Source organism: Tigriopus californicus, chromosome 1 (genome assembly GCF_007210705.1).
Source record: "Tigriopus californicus strain San Diego chromosome 1, Tcal_SD_v2.1, whole genome shotgun sequence".
Lineage (NCBI taxonomy): Eukaryota > Metazoa > Arthropoda > Copepoda > Harpacticoida > Harpacticidae > Tigriopus > Tigriopus californicus.
In genome coordinates, this window is record NC_081440.1 from 4,076,011 (window position 1) to 4,091,679 (window position 15,669).

General features: G+C 40.3%; 1 protein-coding gene across 1 annotated transcript; it reads left to right on the plus strand.

The window, feature by feature from the left end:
- Window positions 1-3: 3 nt before the first annotated feature.
- Window positions 4-4,314, plus strand: LOC131889791 (collagen alpha-1(III) chain-like; the record flags this gene model as incomplete). The annotated part of the gene is made up of 4 exons (XM_059238978.1): window positions 4-658; window positions 2,831-3,106; window positions 3,438-3,620; window positions 3,684-4,314. Coding segments are annotated over 4 exons (1,368 nt in total), but the record flags the coding sequence as incomplete, so codon positions are not given.
- Window positions 4,315-15,669: the final 11,355 nt, after the last annotated feature.

Below are 15,669 nucleotides of genomic sequence, written 5' to 3' on the forward strand. Positions count from 1 at the left end.
GGGATAGCCGGGCCAAATGGGACGCCAGGTGCACCTGGCTCAATAGGAGTTGATGGATCTCCAGGTCCTCCAGGGGCCAGCGGAGGTTTTGGTGGCGTTGGTCCAGCGGGACAACCAGGAGTATCTGGTACAATTGGATCCAATGGTCAAAATGGTCAAAATGGTGCTCCTGGAGTACGAGGTCCAAGCGGGATATTTGGTGTAAGTGGAGCAATTGGAATACCTGGAAGCCCGGGTATCTTGGGCGTGTCTGGCAAGGACGGGGAAGTTGGTATTACGGGCATAGCTGGTGCGTCGGGGACGCCAGGTGTGAATGGATCGCCAGGTCCACCTGGCCCCCCTGGGTCAATGGGGCCGCCAGGAAGCAATGGAAAAGATGGGCAAAATGGCGCTAATGGAAAAGACGGGCCCATGGGAGATCAAGGCCCACCAGGAGACTTTGGTTCAAATGGTCCTACAGGATCAATGGGCGTTGCTGGGATCAACGGAGTTGCAGGTGTCAGTGGCTCTGAAGGCCTCCCTGGAGTTGCTGGTGCATCTGGACAACCAGGCATTGCTGGAGTAAATGGATTGCCTGGTGCTACTGGCCCAGCGGGGTCCCCAGGAGCCCCTGGACCTCAAGGAGCCATCGGACCTAATGGATTGAATGGGAAAGATGGTAAGTAGAGAATCTGATCTTTGCAAATATCGGTAAGCAGGCCGAAATTCGAATTTTATGTATTGTTTACTGGATAACTTTGGACATATCTCCTGAGTTCCCTAAGCCAAGAAGGACGAAAGACATGGAGAACTCCGCTCGGGCAGTCGGCTGCGCATTTTTATTTTATCTGATTGCAATCAAGCCATTTTTTTAATAAGATCAATTTGGTATGAATTGAAGAAACTTACTTGGCAAGTTTCAGCACGATTGGGGCTTAGGTTGACGAGTAACAGTCAATTGAAATTTAGTACTGCCTGTATACTTGAGCGAGTCATTTGAAGTAAAATTGACGGAGGTTAATATATCCACGGACTTCTAGAGATATGGACTGCGAACGGAAGCAAAAATATCCTTTTTCCTAAACTGCTCATCTTATTCCAAATAAGCACTTGATACGACCAAAAGATCTGGTTGAATAAATGAACTCAGCCAAGTTTGAGCCCAAACCTATGTTTAGGGAACTCAGGAGACATGTTCAAAGTTATGTAGTAAACACTACATAAAATTTGAATTTTCGGCCTGCTCTTGGTCAGCTACATAAGCTTTTGACAACATAACTTTGAAACGATCGACTTTGCATGTAAATGATATAAAATTGACCTACCGTTAATTGAGGAGATCTATGTTTCTTATTTTATTTCTTTAATTCGATAAGTGGCTCAGTGTGGCAATGACCAAGAGCAGGCCGATTTGGCGGGAAGCTCGTGCGCAGTCCATATTTCTAGAAGTCCGTGGTACATCGTAACAATGACTGTACTTGGTCTTAAAATGCCCTCAGTTCTACAACAATCATTCAATCGTTCTGAAATTTTTTACCTAGGCTTCAGATTGCTGCACCCGAAATGTGTTGCAAAATAAGCTTATTGACTTGACTAGAATCAGAAATAATACTTTTGCAAGGAGTCTCCACATCCATGTATTCCGTCATCCTTGCCTAACCATATGCATAGTTTTGGGCTCAAATTTGGCCAAGTTCATCTATTCAACAAGATCTTGTGGTCGTATGAATGCTTATTTGGAAGAAAGTGAACGGTTTTGAAAATCGAGGCTACTTCATAAAAATAAAAAGTTATATCCTTGTGGTATTAATTGCCAAATCCGTTAGTGAAGCTTCAAACAATTACATCGCTCTTCCAAATAGAGCCCTTGACCCAAGCAAGGAAGCTCACAAAAGCATGGCATCAACCAAAGAAAATAGAGCTAAGTGTGGGAAATGTTCCGAGGATATTGATTGCCGTTCAAAGAAGTCGTTCTTGTCGTGTGAAATGTGTGACCGGCTCTTCCGTGAGGGGTGCTTTAGCATTACAAGCGAAACAATAAAGCTGTTAAGTGAAGCAAGTTACCTTATCTGCTGCCAATCGTGCAACAATGGTTGTAAGAAAATCGTGCTCTCCCTGACGAAAATGCAAACCCAAATCGAAAACCTTCAACTGAACGTGTCCAAAAACTCTGCCAAGATTGAACACCAAGAAGTGGAGCTGAGAAATCAGCACCTTAAATCTGATAAAGAAGTCATACCAACACCAGACCTTGTTCAGGAGATGGAGGACAGGGAACGCAGAAGTACTCTCTGCCCCTTTTACAAGATGAGGACTTCAGACGAATGGACCGTAGTCCAACTGCAGCATGACTTACAAGTTGGATTGAACCATGTCCTGCGCGAGCTTGAAGGCGCTTAACTCCGGGATCGGACTGGTATTGAGGAACTTCATAAACGCCTAAGATCTGTGTCCATCAATCAAAAGCCATTCTAGCAGAAACATGGAAAGTTGTAAATACTATATAAATCTTCCATTTCACAAAAGAATATCGACCAAGCACCCAATCAAGGATAAAGAACCACAAGAAGCACCTCCAGAAATGACATCAACATTGGCTTAGGCTTTGAAACTCTCTTCCTAAGACAATCACGGGAACTTTGGAATACTCAAAAGTGGAAATTATAGAGAGACCATCCCTAGGGATTTTCAAAAGAAAAAATGAAACCTTTGTCCGTTCCTTACCGCTATAGAGCCCACGCCGAGAACCTTGGGGTCACGCTGTCTTGCTCCCTTTTTTAAACAAGATATCACAAATCGCTTAACATATTTTTACCCTAGACTTCAAATATAAATATCGAGTACTTTTCAGGTTCAGATGGGCCTCCCGGAGTGGTAGGATCACAAGGGGGTGTTGGGGCCATTGGAGCGTCAGGACCTGTTGGACCCTTTGGAAACCCTGGGCCGGATGGGGCCAGTGGTCCATTTGGCATGCCTGGGATTCCCGGTGTTCCAGCTCCTGGATCCCCCGGTTCTGGAGGTGACGGAGGCGGAGGTTCGACCATAACTGGAAATTGTAACGGAATGAACAATTGCAATACTGAGATTATCCCCACCACTACTACTACAACTCCACCCGATTGTGACGGTAAGCTCAATAATTTGTAATCCAATTTGTCTCTTTCGTCTCTTTACCAGCCAACTGAATGAGTTTCATTTCGGCTTTACCGTAGGCCCTGAGGTCACAAACTTTGCTAACACACCAACGGAAACAGACACAACCACTTTGTATTTGTCTGACGAAGAAGCATCTTTTGATGACGCCAAAGCTCAATGTGATGGTNTACTGAGATTATCCCCACCACTACTACTACAACTCCACCCGATTGTGACGGTAAGCTCAATAATTTGTATTCCAATTTGTCTCTTTCACCTCTTTACCAGCCAACTGAATGAGTTTTATTTCGGCTTTACCGTAGGCCCTGAAGTCACAAAATTTGCTAACACACCAACGGAAACAGACACAACCACTTTGTATTTGTCTGACGAAGAAGTATCTTTTGATGACGCCAAAGCTCAATGTGATGGTGCTGGCGACGGGTTCTTTCTAGCCACATTGACCGATCAAGAGGAAGCAGATAGTGTTTTTGGCGTCACCGGAAGTATGAATCATGGAAGGTAAAACCATTGATCGTTTAGTGCAAAGTATCTTATTTCTGTTCTAGTGATGCAAGTGTGGGTGGGACTAAGGTCTGATATTATGGTTAACTGTGACAACGAAGAATGTAATGGTCAAGTCACATGGGAAGGTGGTAAAGGCGACTACACGCACAGCGATTTGGGATACAATATTCAATTTAACAGCGGTGGTCCTTCTTGCATTCGAACAAGGACGGGAAGACTGACTGATGACCCATGTTCAGCCACGCGCAAATTTCTGTGTCAAAGGGATAAACCGGATGGTTGTCCTCTCATGTAGAGAGCTAGCTCCCTTTGTTATTGGTTGTGTTAAGAATTTTTGGCATTCAATTGCTAAGGCATCAACCACATCTTCCCAATTTCACGTGTCTATTTAAATGTCCAATTAAAAAAGAAAACTACAATATTGTTCACTAAGGTATTAATCATGCATCACGAGGGTGCGAAAAAAAGCATTTAATTCTGGGATTGGGATGAATATCAAGTTGTTCGAGACATGGAGTTTCGACTTAGCTTAATATGCAGGCCTCGTGTGCCCCCTACTCCTCCATAGAGGAGCCAAAAAACCAGAGGAGGTTTTGAGACATATATTGAGATTTTATGCCAGTCGCAATACACAATACAAGAGCTAAAAACTAAGGCCGAGTTCAATCTATTTTCCCATTTTCCTAATACAAGACCCCATAGTTGTGAAGAATTTCATGAGATACAAATAAGATTGGTGATTCAAATCCTATCGGCACCCCTGTATCTTTGTGGACAGCCCCCCACTCCAACCATGGACTTCTAGAGATTTGGACTGCAAACGGATTCGATAATTCGTACTTCGTTCACCTTTCACTTTTGCCAACTTCAACAAATCATAGAACCACAAGATCTTCTCGAACTGATGAACTTGGTCAAATTAGGCCGAAAATAATGCTCGGGGTACTCGGGAGTAGTGATGGGTTTCGATCCGGAAAATCAGCTATTTAGCTTGAAGAACCTCTGATAGGGCTCCCATTCCAACGAAAAAGGGTAGAGAAATGAAGACCCAAGATCAGGGTGGGCAAATGTTGAGGATTAGAGTGACTTTTGGACACCATGTGGACACCATGTCGACACCATGTCGACACCATGTGGACACCATGTGGACAAAAGTGGACAAAAGTGGACAAAAAAGTCCAAAAGTGCCCAAAAGTGGACAAAAGTGAACAAATGTGGGCAGAATGTATCCAAAAGTAAGTACAATTATCCAAAAGGGGATTGACAAGCAAACTTTTTTTAAACCCTAAATCATGTTATTTCTTTACCGAATCTAGATGTCAACCAGCAAATAGAATCAGTAATCAATAAAATCTAAGTTTTCTTAAAAGACATAAATATGAAGTAACAACTGGCCTTTTCACTAACGTTTTTAAGTTACAAGATATACACTTTAATGTTTTTTTTTGAGATCTCAATTCGTTATTTTGATATAATACAGTTTTATCAAGTCAAAACAAATATCGTTAATGTATTTTGAATGTTAATAAGTCAAAGTCACACTACAATCAGGGCATTTAGTGGCTGGGTAGTTTTAATTAAGATTAATTCTTAAATTTAAAAAAACTTAGGAGCTGAATATCAAATATCCAATAATACTTTTTATATTTGTAACACAACATATTTGAAAGGAGTACATGAATTACACTTTTATCATACATCTAAAAACAAAGATATATGTTTCTTTAAAAACATGGGGAATCTTCTCACTTCCTGACATCAGACGCATATTTAAAAGTCAAAATTATGCCTATTAATGTCTCAAGTAACTTACTTATATAAGAAAAACCATAAATATGGGAAAATATGTCATTATTAAATTTTAGCAATTCATAAGATGTTCAATTTTTAGTATAAGCACTTTGTAAGAAGAAATCCCAAATGACTGAGGATTTTAAACAAAAATATTGTTGCAAAAAGTTAATAATGTTGAATATGTATATGAAGCTATATAACCAGAATATAATGTTTAGCTGTTTCAGTTTTTGAATGCTTCGCAACAGCTGTATTCTACTAGAGGGAGAATTTGTTCCCTGCTTGCTTTTTAATCTAAGGTAAGAAAGAAGGAGTTAAGAACCTGTCTTTTGAATATCTTTTTTGGGAATTGGAGGAGTAGCTGGAAACCCTGACATGACGTGAGCGAAACTTGGAGAATAATAACAACAATATGACAGCCGGGAATAAACAGGATGAAAGAGAACAAGCGTGAATCATTCCCGTCACGAAATCCGTCCAGTTATTAGCAATCATAGGAAGATTAGCGTGCAGTTATGTTAGAGGTATGTGGCAAAGGTTTTAAAGACTTATCTTGCTCTTGGAACCATCAAAGAGAAATTTTTTCATATATTCATATAGAATTTCTTTTATATTTGTAGTTTTAAAGGTTCGTATTTTTGGACACTTTTGTCCACTTTTGTCCACCCTTATATTTGGACACCTTTGGACAGGGGTGGACAAAAGTGTCCAAAAATGATATGCCCACCCTGCCCAAGATCAGGAACGAGATTGAAAGCAAAAAGGTTTCGAGACCTAGAACGAACGGCAGGGTCGCGTTATGCCACTCATTTTAGGAGTTTTTATTTTGACATTGTACTCTCTTCAGCTTGTGATGGGAGCCCTAACCGAGGTCCTTTAAGCTAAAAAGCTGACCTTCCGGATCGAAACACATCACTACTCGGGAGATGTAGTCAAATTTATGAGGTGATAACTACGTAAAACTTGAATTTTCGGCTGACTCTTCATCAACTACATAAGCCTTTAAAATTAGCTCTCTGAAACAAACCGTCTTAGCAAGAAGTAAGATAAAAGGACTTGCCTTGAAGTGTGGAGATCTAAGGTGTGGAGATCTTATTACTAAAATTCAAAAAGTGGCTCAGATTTCCTCCAACCATGGGTGTGATTTGAGGTAAAGCCCGATCATAGTCCATGTATCTAGAAAGTCACTATTCAACGCATTCAATCGCATGATGGCCATCCATTTCGAGAGCCGGACGAAACTGGACGAAAGAACGTATGAGCTGTCACTTATGAGAGTAAAGTACAGCCACTGATGTTACTGCTATGGATTGCAGAGAAATTGTCTAAAACTTAAGTGTAGATGAAAAAGTCGGAAAGCAAAGACAAAACCAAAGTAAGCATTATGGAAACAAAAGCTCTAGAAGTTTTAGCCAGGGTTGCTACTCGATAAAAAAAACCTTTTTTTTGTTTGTTTTTTCACGGGCTTTTCTAACCTCTACAGGGAATGTAATCCCCAGTGATATTCAAATGAAAGGTTATTATTCGTCTATCTTTTTTTCAATCTTTATGTGATATTTGGTCTACCAACGAATTTGAGTTGGCAGACCGAGCTAGTCCTTGAATGTAAGGTTGATCTGGAATGCTATCTAAAAATTTGTCCAAGTCTGACTTGAAAGATGCTACCGGATCAACAAGGCCCACGTATTCCCTACGAATATCAGAGGGAAGCAAATTAAACAAGGAAGGAGCCCGAGGAAGAAGAGAAGTGGACTTCATTGTTCGAACTAGCCTGGATTCTCGAGGACTTGAAGGTGCTCTCAAAACGCACATTAAGCCTCTACGGTCACTAGAATTGACCCTAAATCCTGGGTTGGGACAAAGCTCATGGATGCTTTTGAAGACGTACGGTATCAGATACCTTTCGTACCTTCTCTGAAAACTGTACAGTCCCAACTTTTTTAGCCTTTCCCAATATGAGGAGAGCTCTCACAATCCTGTGATGTTCCTAGTGAAACATATTTGGACTTGCTCGACCTTTTGCAAACCTACTGAACTCTTTGGAGCCCAAATGGGTGAATCATATTCAAGATGTGGCTGGACAGTTGACTTGTAGAGAGTTACTATTGTGATGCTATTTCCTTCTTCAGGACAAGGCTGCTAACGGTAAACGGGACAGACTGCTTTCTCCAAAACTTTCTTATCCTGCTCTACTATAAGTGGAGACACCTCTTCAACCTCTGCATTGGTTAAATCAGTCGACTTATCAACTACTGGGTGAGCCTGTTGTTGAAGCAGCACCCTGGTTTCATTGACCCAAGCGACTAAAGCCTCTATAATAAACGGCTTATTGACTATGGAACGATCCTTCCCAGCTAAGACCAAGTCCGAACATTGACTAGCCTCTGCTGACTTTTCCAAAAATAGCTTCCATCATGAATGCAGGAGGAACTATCTATGAGCAGCAAAATCAAGAGACCAAGAGAAAGACAAGAACTTAAAGGCTGTGCAATCTTGTCCTGAGATACAAGACAGCAGAGCAAAATAGGAATGAACTACTTCACATCAAACTAAACATGCAAATCTAAGATGGAGATAGTAAACAAGAAGTAAGGGACACAGAAAAGCAAGGAATCAAGAACATATGTAAACTAGGAAAACAGCACAAGAACACAGAAATAAATTCAACAAACTGGTCTAACACAAAATGATATCAATACACTAATGAACAATGAATTATAACTGTAAAGGACCAATACAATCAAACTAAAGAACTACATATAACGATTTGGAACTAGAAATACTACATACACTAAAAATCAGAGAGAAACTGCTAAAGCTAAATATAAACATAAATGAGCAATAAACTTATTAGGTTTTAAAGTAATTACGTCTAACCAAAGAGCCGTGAAAAAAAAACCTAATTGAATGAATGAATGGCAATTCCCATTCTGCAAATATGTCCATATCAAGGGTACCCTAAGAGAAAGGTTAAGGACTCATGATTCGAGCAACAAATATTGTACTACTAAAAATTTGGCTGAACACGGAAATAAGTCTCAGAGAGAAACTAGAGGTATCAAACCCAATACCACTCTACCGTCGAAACCAAGACCCCATCGTTCTCCCCATCAGCCCCACCCCCAACGATCTACTCCTCTACCCCGCCGTCCACAATTTCTTCAAAGGGACCGCCCTATCCCTGTATCAAGACATTTGGATCATCCTGCCTATACAACTAACCCTCGAGAACATAAGGCAATGAGGATTTTCGACGAACAAGCCCAAAAATGTTTCATTAGGAATATCACAGAATTGAGAGAGCTCGCATATTGCGAGAGGCTAAAAAAGTTCGGACTGTACTTGTTCAGAGAAGGTACGAAAGGTATCTGATACTGCCCATCTTCGAAAGCATCCATGAGCTTTGTCCCAACCCAGGATTTAGGGTCAATTCAAGTGACCGTAGAGGCTTAATGTGCGTTTTGAGTGCACCTTCAAGTCCTCGAGAATCCAGTCTAGTCCGAACTATGAAGTCCACTTCTCTTCTTTCTCAGGCTCCTTCCTTGTTTAATTTACTTCCCTCTAACATTCGTAGGGAATACGTAGGCCTTGTTGATCCGGTTGCATCTTTCAAGTCAGACTTGGACAAATTTTTAGATGGCATTCCAGATCAACCCTACAATCAAGGACTAGCTCTGTCTCCCAACTCAAATTCGTTTGTAGACCAAATATCTCATAAAGATTTAAAGGTCAGAAATAAACGAATTACAACCTTTCATTCTATTAGAACTGGGGATTACATTCCCTATAGCGGTTAGAAAAGCCCGAGAAAAACCAAACCAAAAACAACATGTTAAGTTAAATAAATAGTGTTTTTGTCTTGAACTGCTAGGAATTCCATTCCTTGTCCAAATAAGAACCCCAATTGGGTGTGGTTCACCCAATGGTGGGTAGGAGCTCAATATTGCCTTTCAACCTTGAGATAACCATACTATTTATTTCTCCTGAATGATATGGATGCTAAAAGTTACTCCTAACAAATGGTTCACCACTAACCGGCATTACCATAAGAGAGGACAGATTAGCTGAGCTGTCCCTGGAGAGGGCAAGGGATATCCACAATTTTTGACAATTATATTAAATATTTTTTTGAGAACTAGGACTTGTAATAATCAATTTCATTATTAACAGTTATAATAATATGCATTCTTGTTTTACCTCAATTTGTATGTCAAGGCATTTGAAATTTAAGAATGAATACTTGAAACATCATAATTTGCAGTCTCACCTTGTGAGGACCCTTTTTTTTAGCAATATTATATCCATCATAGTTCTTGCATTTTATTGCCCTTCCATAGCATGTAGAAATATAAACATATGACAAGACGATCTCTGACAAGTTTTTGAAAATTCATCCAGACAGAGCCAATCTTAATGTTCATCATTTTTCAATACCAATCGAACTGACATACAATTAAAAAAGTATCTACTACAACTGACCATGTTAGTATCTTGTTTATGTAAAACATTCCATACATCTTGAGCCAAATTTGAAAGTTGACAAGAAGAAATATTTTTAGTTTGTCTTTACTTAATGAGAAGCTGTTAAAGTTTTGGATACTAAAATTATATCTTAAGGGAGATAATAGCATTAAAACTAATAATAGTCCCACGTCTCAATATATGGCTGAAATGAATTACTAGAGCATGTAAAAAAAGTGCATGGAAATTATTACTTTAATGTTTCGTGATAAATTGAAATTTTCATTGGTGTCCTAAAAAAGGGTAATGTTTATTAACCTTCAAGAAATTCATTAGTATCTTATTTGACACTAAAATGCTTTAGATGTATTATGTAGGGCACTCCGTACTTCGAAACATAAATGCTTAATATGATATACTTACAACCTTGCAGCTGTCACCCATTAGCTCTGAAAACGAATCGGCCTGGCTGGCTCGCATCACATTCTCTAGGCCCTCCTGCCTCTTATGATCACCCTTTCAGTTTCTCATACGGACTTTTGGACAACGATTCTGGTATTTTAGTTGCCTGGTTATGAAAATGTGGCACTGCGTTGGATTGAAGCTTTGGTGCAATCTTTACTTCAATTATAAGTCAATACGGTTTCTTTATAGGCATCTACCACGATTAGCTGAAAACGTAAACAATCTAGAGGTTTTTTCTCGTACCAGATCTGCCTAGGTACGCAAGATAACCAAAAAACATGCAACTTTATCTCATGGCCTCCACTGTGTAGCTTCAAATCAAGCCTGCTCTTGGTCAGAGGAACTCTGGGCCAATTTTTGAAATATAGAAATGAAATAAGAAGCCTAGATCTCCTCAATTAAAGGCAAATAGTTTGAGCTCATTTTCTTGTTGACTGGGTTGTTTCAAAGGACAAAGGCCAAAAGCTGATGTAGGGTGATCAAGAGCATGTCAAAAATACAAATTTCATATAGTAATTATTGTACATGACTTTGATTTCATCTCCTGAGCATGATTTTGGTCCTAAATTTTACAAAATTCATCAAGGTTTTACGGACCTTTGGAATCAAGTAAATGGGTTAGGAGATTCATAATTTTCGTCCCCACCCGTGTTTGCGTCCCCATTAAGTCCGTGACTTAACACAAATTGCTATAAATGTGCTTTGACGCATGAGGGTAACAATGGTCATTGCTAAATTAAGGCGGAGAATTTTGAATTCCCCATCGGCACTTTTATAAAGCATTTAAAGTATTTTGTCTCTTGATTGAATCCAAGCACTGTTTGCTTTGCTTGCCAACTTATCAATGGATCTCATTGGGACATATCACTCAATCTCGTTCGCAAGTACCCTCTCTAAACTCTACACACAAGATCAAGGAAGTTTGAGGTTGCATAATTCTATTGCTATTTTGCGCTCATAAGCAGATCTGGTACAAGAAAAAAACTCTAGATGTAATCTCCAATTTAAAACAAAGTTACAAATTGAAGTCATGAAGCCATTGAAGTGGTACTTTTTTTCAACTACCCTGTTATTTTTATGAGTCCCCACCTTCCTTAATTTTCAAAATAACAAGACCACGCCCAGCCAGCCACAGGTAAATAGGAACAGAGTAGCCCATAACTCGTTCTACAATTATGGGCAGTCATTATGTTGAAAGTTGCAGATGGCATGGTCAGTTACATACATGTGTATGCTCATGACAGACAGCCAAAAAAAAGCCTTGTGGATTTATGACACGGGGGTTTGTTTACCTTGTTCCTATGAGTGAGGTCTTGAGAGATGTTCGTTCATGTATTGATGGTGAATGATTTTTGATAAGCTATAACACTATTCTAAATTCATGAAGTGAGAAAAAGTTCATTCAATACAATTCACACTAATAGTGGGTGGTGCTTTTCATATTTTAAAGACAGAGATTCAAATTGGGTCCGTTAAACGCAATGCTGTAAATTGATAAGCACGCAACTAAAGTACTAAAATGAGACTCCAAAAGTCCGCTTAAAAGCACAAACATTTGCAAAATTGTGTTCGGTTTGGATCTTGGATCCATGTAAACTCAATGTTTTGGAACAGAATTGAAGGTTCAAAATTAACTGCAATGGTGTTCTGACCTCACTGTTGTACTCTTTTCATGCAGGGCACTAGGATTGAGTGTAAAGAGATTGACACTATGTAAGACAAGTATTTGAAAGGGTGAAACAAGCCAAGCTGGAATCTCTCAAAAATATCAATAAAATGTGACAAGCACCACCCACTATCTTGGTGAATTACCTTAAATAAAGATTTCCTCACTTCACAAACTTAGCAAAGTGTTAAAGCTTATCAAAATCATAGACCTTGCTTGCTACATGAGCAAACATATCTAAAGACCTTTGTCTAAGGAACAAGGTGAACAAAGCCCTTTTCATAAGCCCACAGGGCTTTTTTGCATGGCTGTTGTGTATGTACACATGAGTGAAACTGAAGGCTTAACGTGCGTTTCGAGAGCACCTTCAAGCCCTCGAGAATCCAGGCTAGTTAAAACAATGAAGTCCAACTCTTTTCTTTCTCGGGCTCCTTCATTGTTCAATTTACTGTCCTCAAATTTGCGTAGGGAGAATGTAGGTGGATAGCAGGATTTAAGTCAGACTGGGACAAGTTTTTGACTAAAATTCCCGATCAACCTTATATTCAAGGGTAAGCCAGATGTACCAACTCTAATTCGTTGGTCTATCAAATAATACATATAAATAAAATTTAAATAAATTGAATACATTTCTCGTCTTGAACTGCTGGGATTTCAATCCCAGTAGCGGTTCTTATCCATTAAATTCATTTACATATTGGTCCCCTCTGTCATATTCCACGTCTGGCCTTATTATCCATATCTCACAAAACGCACGTGCGTTCTCATTGAAGAAGCCTGACTATTTCCATTATGTCCCACTTTTTACTTTCTTAGAGTGGGTGGGCCATGGGCAAAGCATGAAACCAATTTGGAATTTGCACTGATTAACTCCCAGTCTTCGAATAGTGCATTGAATCAGTCACAAACTTTTACACAAAACTCCTTGGACCCTCTCTCAAGTTAATTTGAGCACGTCCTAGATCAGACACGCCTCCTTTTCAATCAAGCCCCTAAATTTCCAATGATGATCAAGATTTACAAACGTACTGATAATCAAAAAACATCAGGTCATTTATACACTTAAGGAGATAACCGTTCCTCTAACATGAATGGTTGGTTTTATAAAAAAATAGTGCTAATATGTATTAAAGGTATGGCTCGTGGTCTTCAAAAATGTCTTCAACGTGTATTTATTTATGTATTTTTTTTGCGGACTTCCTTACCGCTACCAGGATTGGAATTCCAGCAGTTCAAGACGAGAAGATTATTCATTTTACTTGACTTTTATTTATATATATCATTTGATTGACCAACGAATTAGAATTGGCTGATCTGGCTAATCCTTGAATATAATGTTGATCGGGAATTTGAGTCAAAAACTTGTCCAAGTCTGACTTAAATCCTGCTACTGGATCAACGCCTACATAAGCCCTACGAATATTTGAAGGCAGCAAATTGAACAATGAAGGAGCCCGAGAAGGAAGAGAAGTGGACTTCATTGTTCGAAATAGCCTGGATTCTCGAGGGCTTGAAAGTGCTCTCAAAATGCACGTTAAGCCTCTGCGATCACTAGAATTGACCTTAAATCCTGGGTTGGGACAAAGCTCATGAATGCTTTTGAAAACGTACAGTTTCAGATACCTTTCGTACCTTCTCTGAATACAGGACAATCCCAACCTTTCTAACCACTCCCAATACGAGAGCTCTCTCATATCCTCAATGTTCCTAGTAAAACATCTTTGGACCTGCTCGAGCTTTTGAAAACCTGCTGAACTAATTGGAGCCCAAATGGGAGAGGCATATTCAAGATGCGGCTGAGCAATCGTCTTGTACAGAGTTAGCATCGTGACACTATCTCTGGACTTAAACGTGCGATATATCCAACCACATGTTTGAAAAGCTTTACCAACTTTCAAGTGGATATGCTCATCGAACTTTCCATTATCTTGGAGGACTACACCTAAACCCTTCATGGATGAGACCTGCTCAATGTCCTTACCTTCATCATCTAATAGTGGAGTGTCTAATGGCGTCGACCCAAAGGTCATTGAGCGGAATTTTATTCCATTCAGTGCCATGTTACTCGCAGCAACCCAGGAGTAGATTTGATCTAGGACCTCTAACAGACAGCCGGAGTTCTAACCATTCCTACCAACTACCAATTTTGTATCATCAGGATAAGAAGAGATACTGACATTACTACTAGCAAGCTTCTGAAGCGGAGCAATGAAGATAATGAAAAGGAGAGGATCCAAAATGGAGCCCTGAGGGACACCCGACTTGACATTATGTATGTCACTAAGAGATCCCTCAACCTAAACTAATTGTTTCCTACCACAAATGAAACTTGTTAACCAACTGAGAACCTTGCCTTGGATCCCAATCTCATGGAGCCTGTTAACTAAAAGGCCATGATCTACCTTGTCGAAGGCCTTGGCAAAGTCGAGATAAACTACATCGACTGATTCATAGCGCTCCAGTCCCTCAATAACCTGCTCTACCTATATGTTCAATCAGTTGGGTAACCGTGCTAAAATGTGCTCGGAACCCATGCTGGCTAGGAGGAAGCACTTCATTGACTTCAAGAAATTCAACAAGTTTGAACTTCATGATAAGGTCATAAGGGACATTTCGTCCTTTAAGCGATCAACTTCAGACTCTTTTGCCTACTTTTCATTCCACCAGTCGGGGGTAAAATGTCCTGACTTAATTGAATTCCCGTCGTGAACGGAAGCATGAAGCTCTTGACCCAAGCACGAGGTAGAAACTCCGTGATAGCTCTCTGAGATAGAGAACACCTACTACAAGGGTTTGTAATTCTTAGACCTATCTAAACATGTCTAGAGGATTCAGTGAACCTAATGCACTAGACCACGATCGGAATAAAGAGAAAAAACAGTATGGTAATAGATTGAAGTGAAGTTATATTGTAACCATAGTCTGCTCTTTGTTCAAGAATTTCTTTCACACTTGAACAAGACAGACGCAAAGATGGAGGAGATGAAGCTATATAAAAATGTCTCTGTGGGATACTCGCACAGGATATGTTGCTCCTGCTCTGGTCCCGTGCAGAGAAGTCGCTATGTAACAAGTTAGGTTGGGGTCACTTCTTCTTTTCTCTTATTCGTATGAATAAACCTGTTCCTCAAACACTCAGTTGAACTTGCTTGAATAGCTTCCGGTCTCTTTCTTATGTGACCCTTCTGGAAGGGCAGGAAAGGATGGCATACTGTGAAAATTAACGACGGAAGGGAACCTGACCAAAACCACGAAGCCTGTATTGACGAGCAATCCATGATTAACAGCTCAAGGGAAAAGCAACAGGTGCCCCCGAAAAAATAAAGAGCTGCTTCATCATAGGAGCATCAGACTGAACAGTAAGACGCTGTACTGGAGGGGCGGGACCCTGACGCTGGACAGGAGGGGGACCCGACTACTGGGCAGGCGAAGTACCTTGCGGTTGGACGGGAGGGGGACCCTACTACTGGGCAGGCGGAGGACCTTGTGGTTGGATGGGAGGTGGACCCGGCGGCATGGCAGGCGGAGGACCTTGTGGTAGGGCAAGAGGTGGGGCTGGATGCAAATGAGGCGTGTATTATCATGACGTGGTGTCTCTGAGAAGGGCTGTTGAAGACTGTTTATTTCTTTCCGGGTGAACA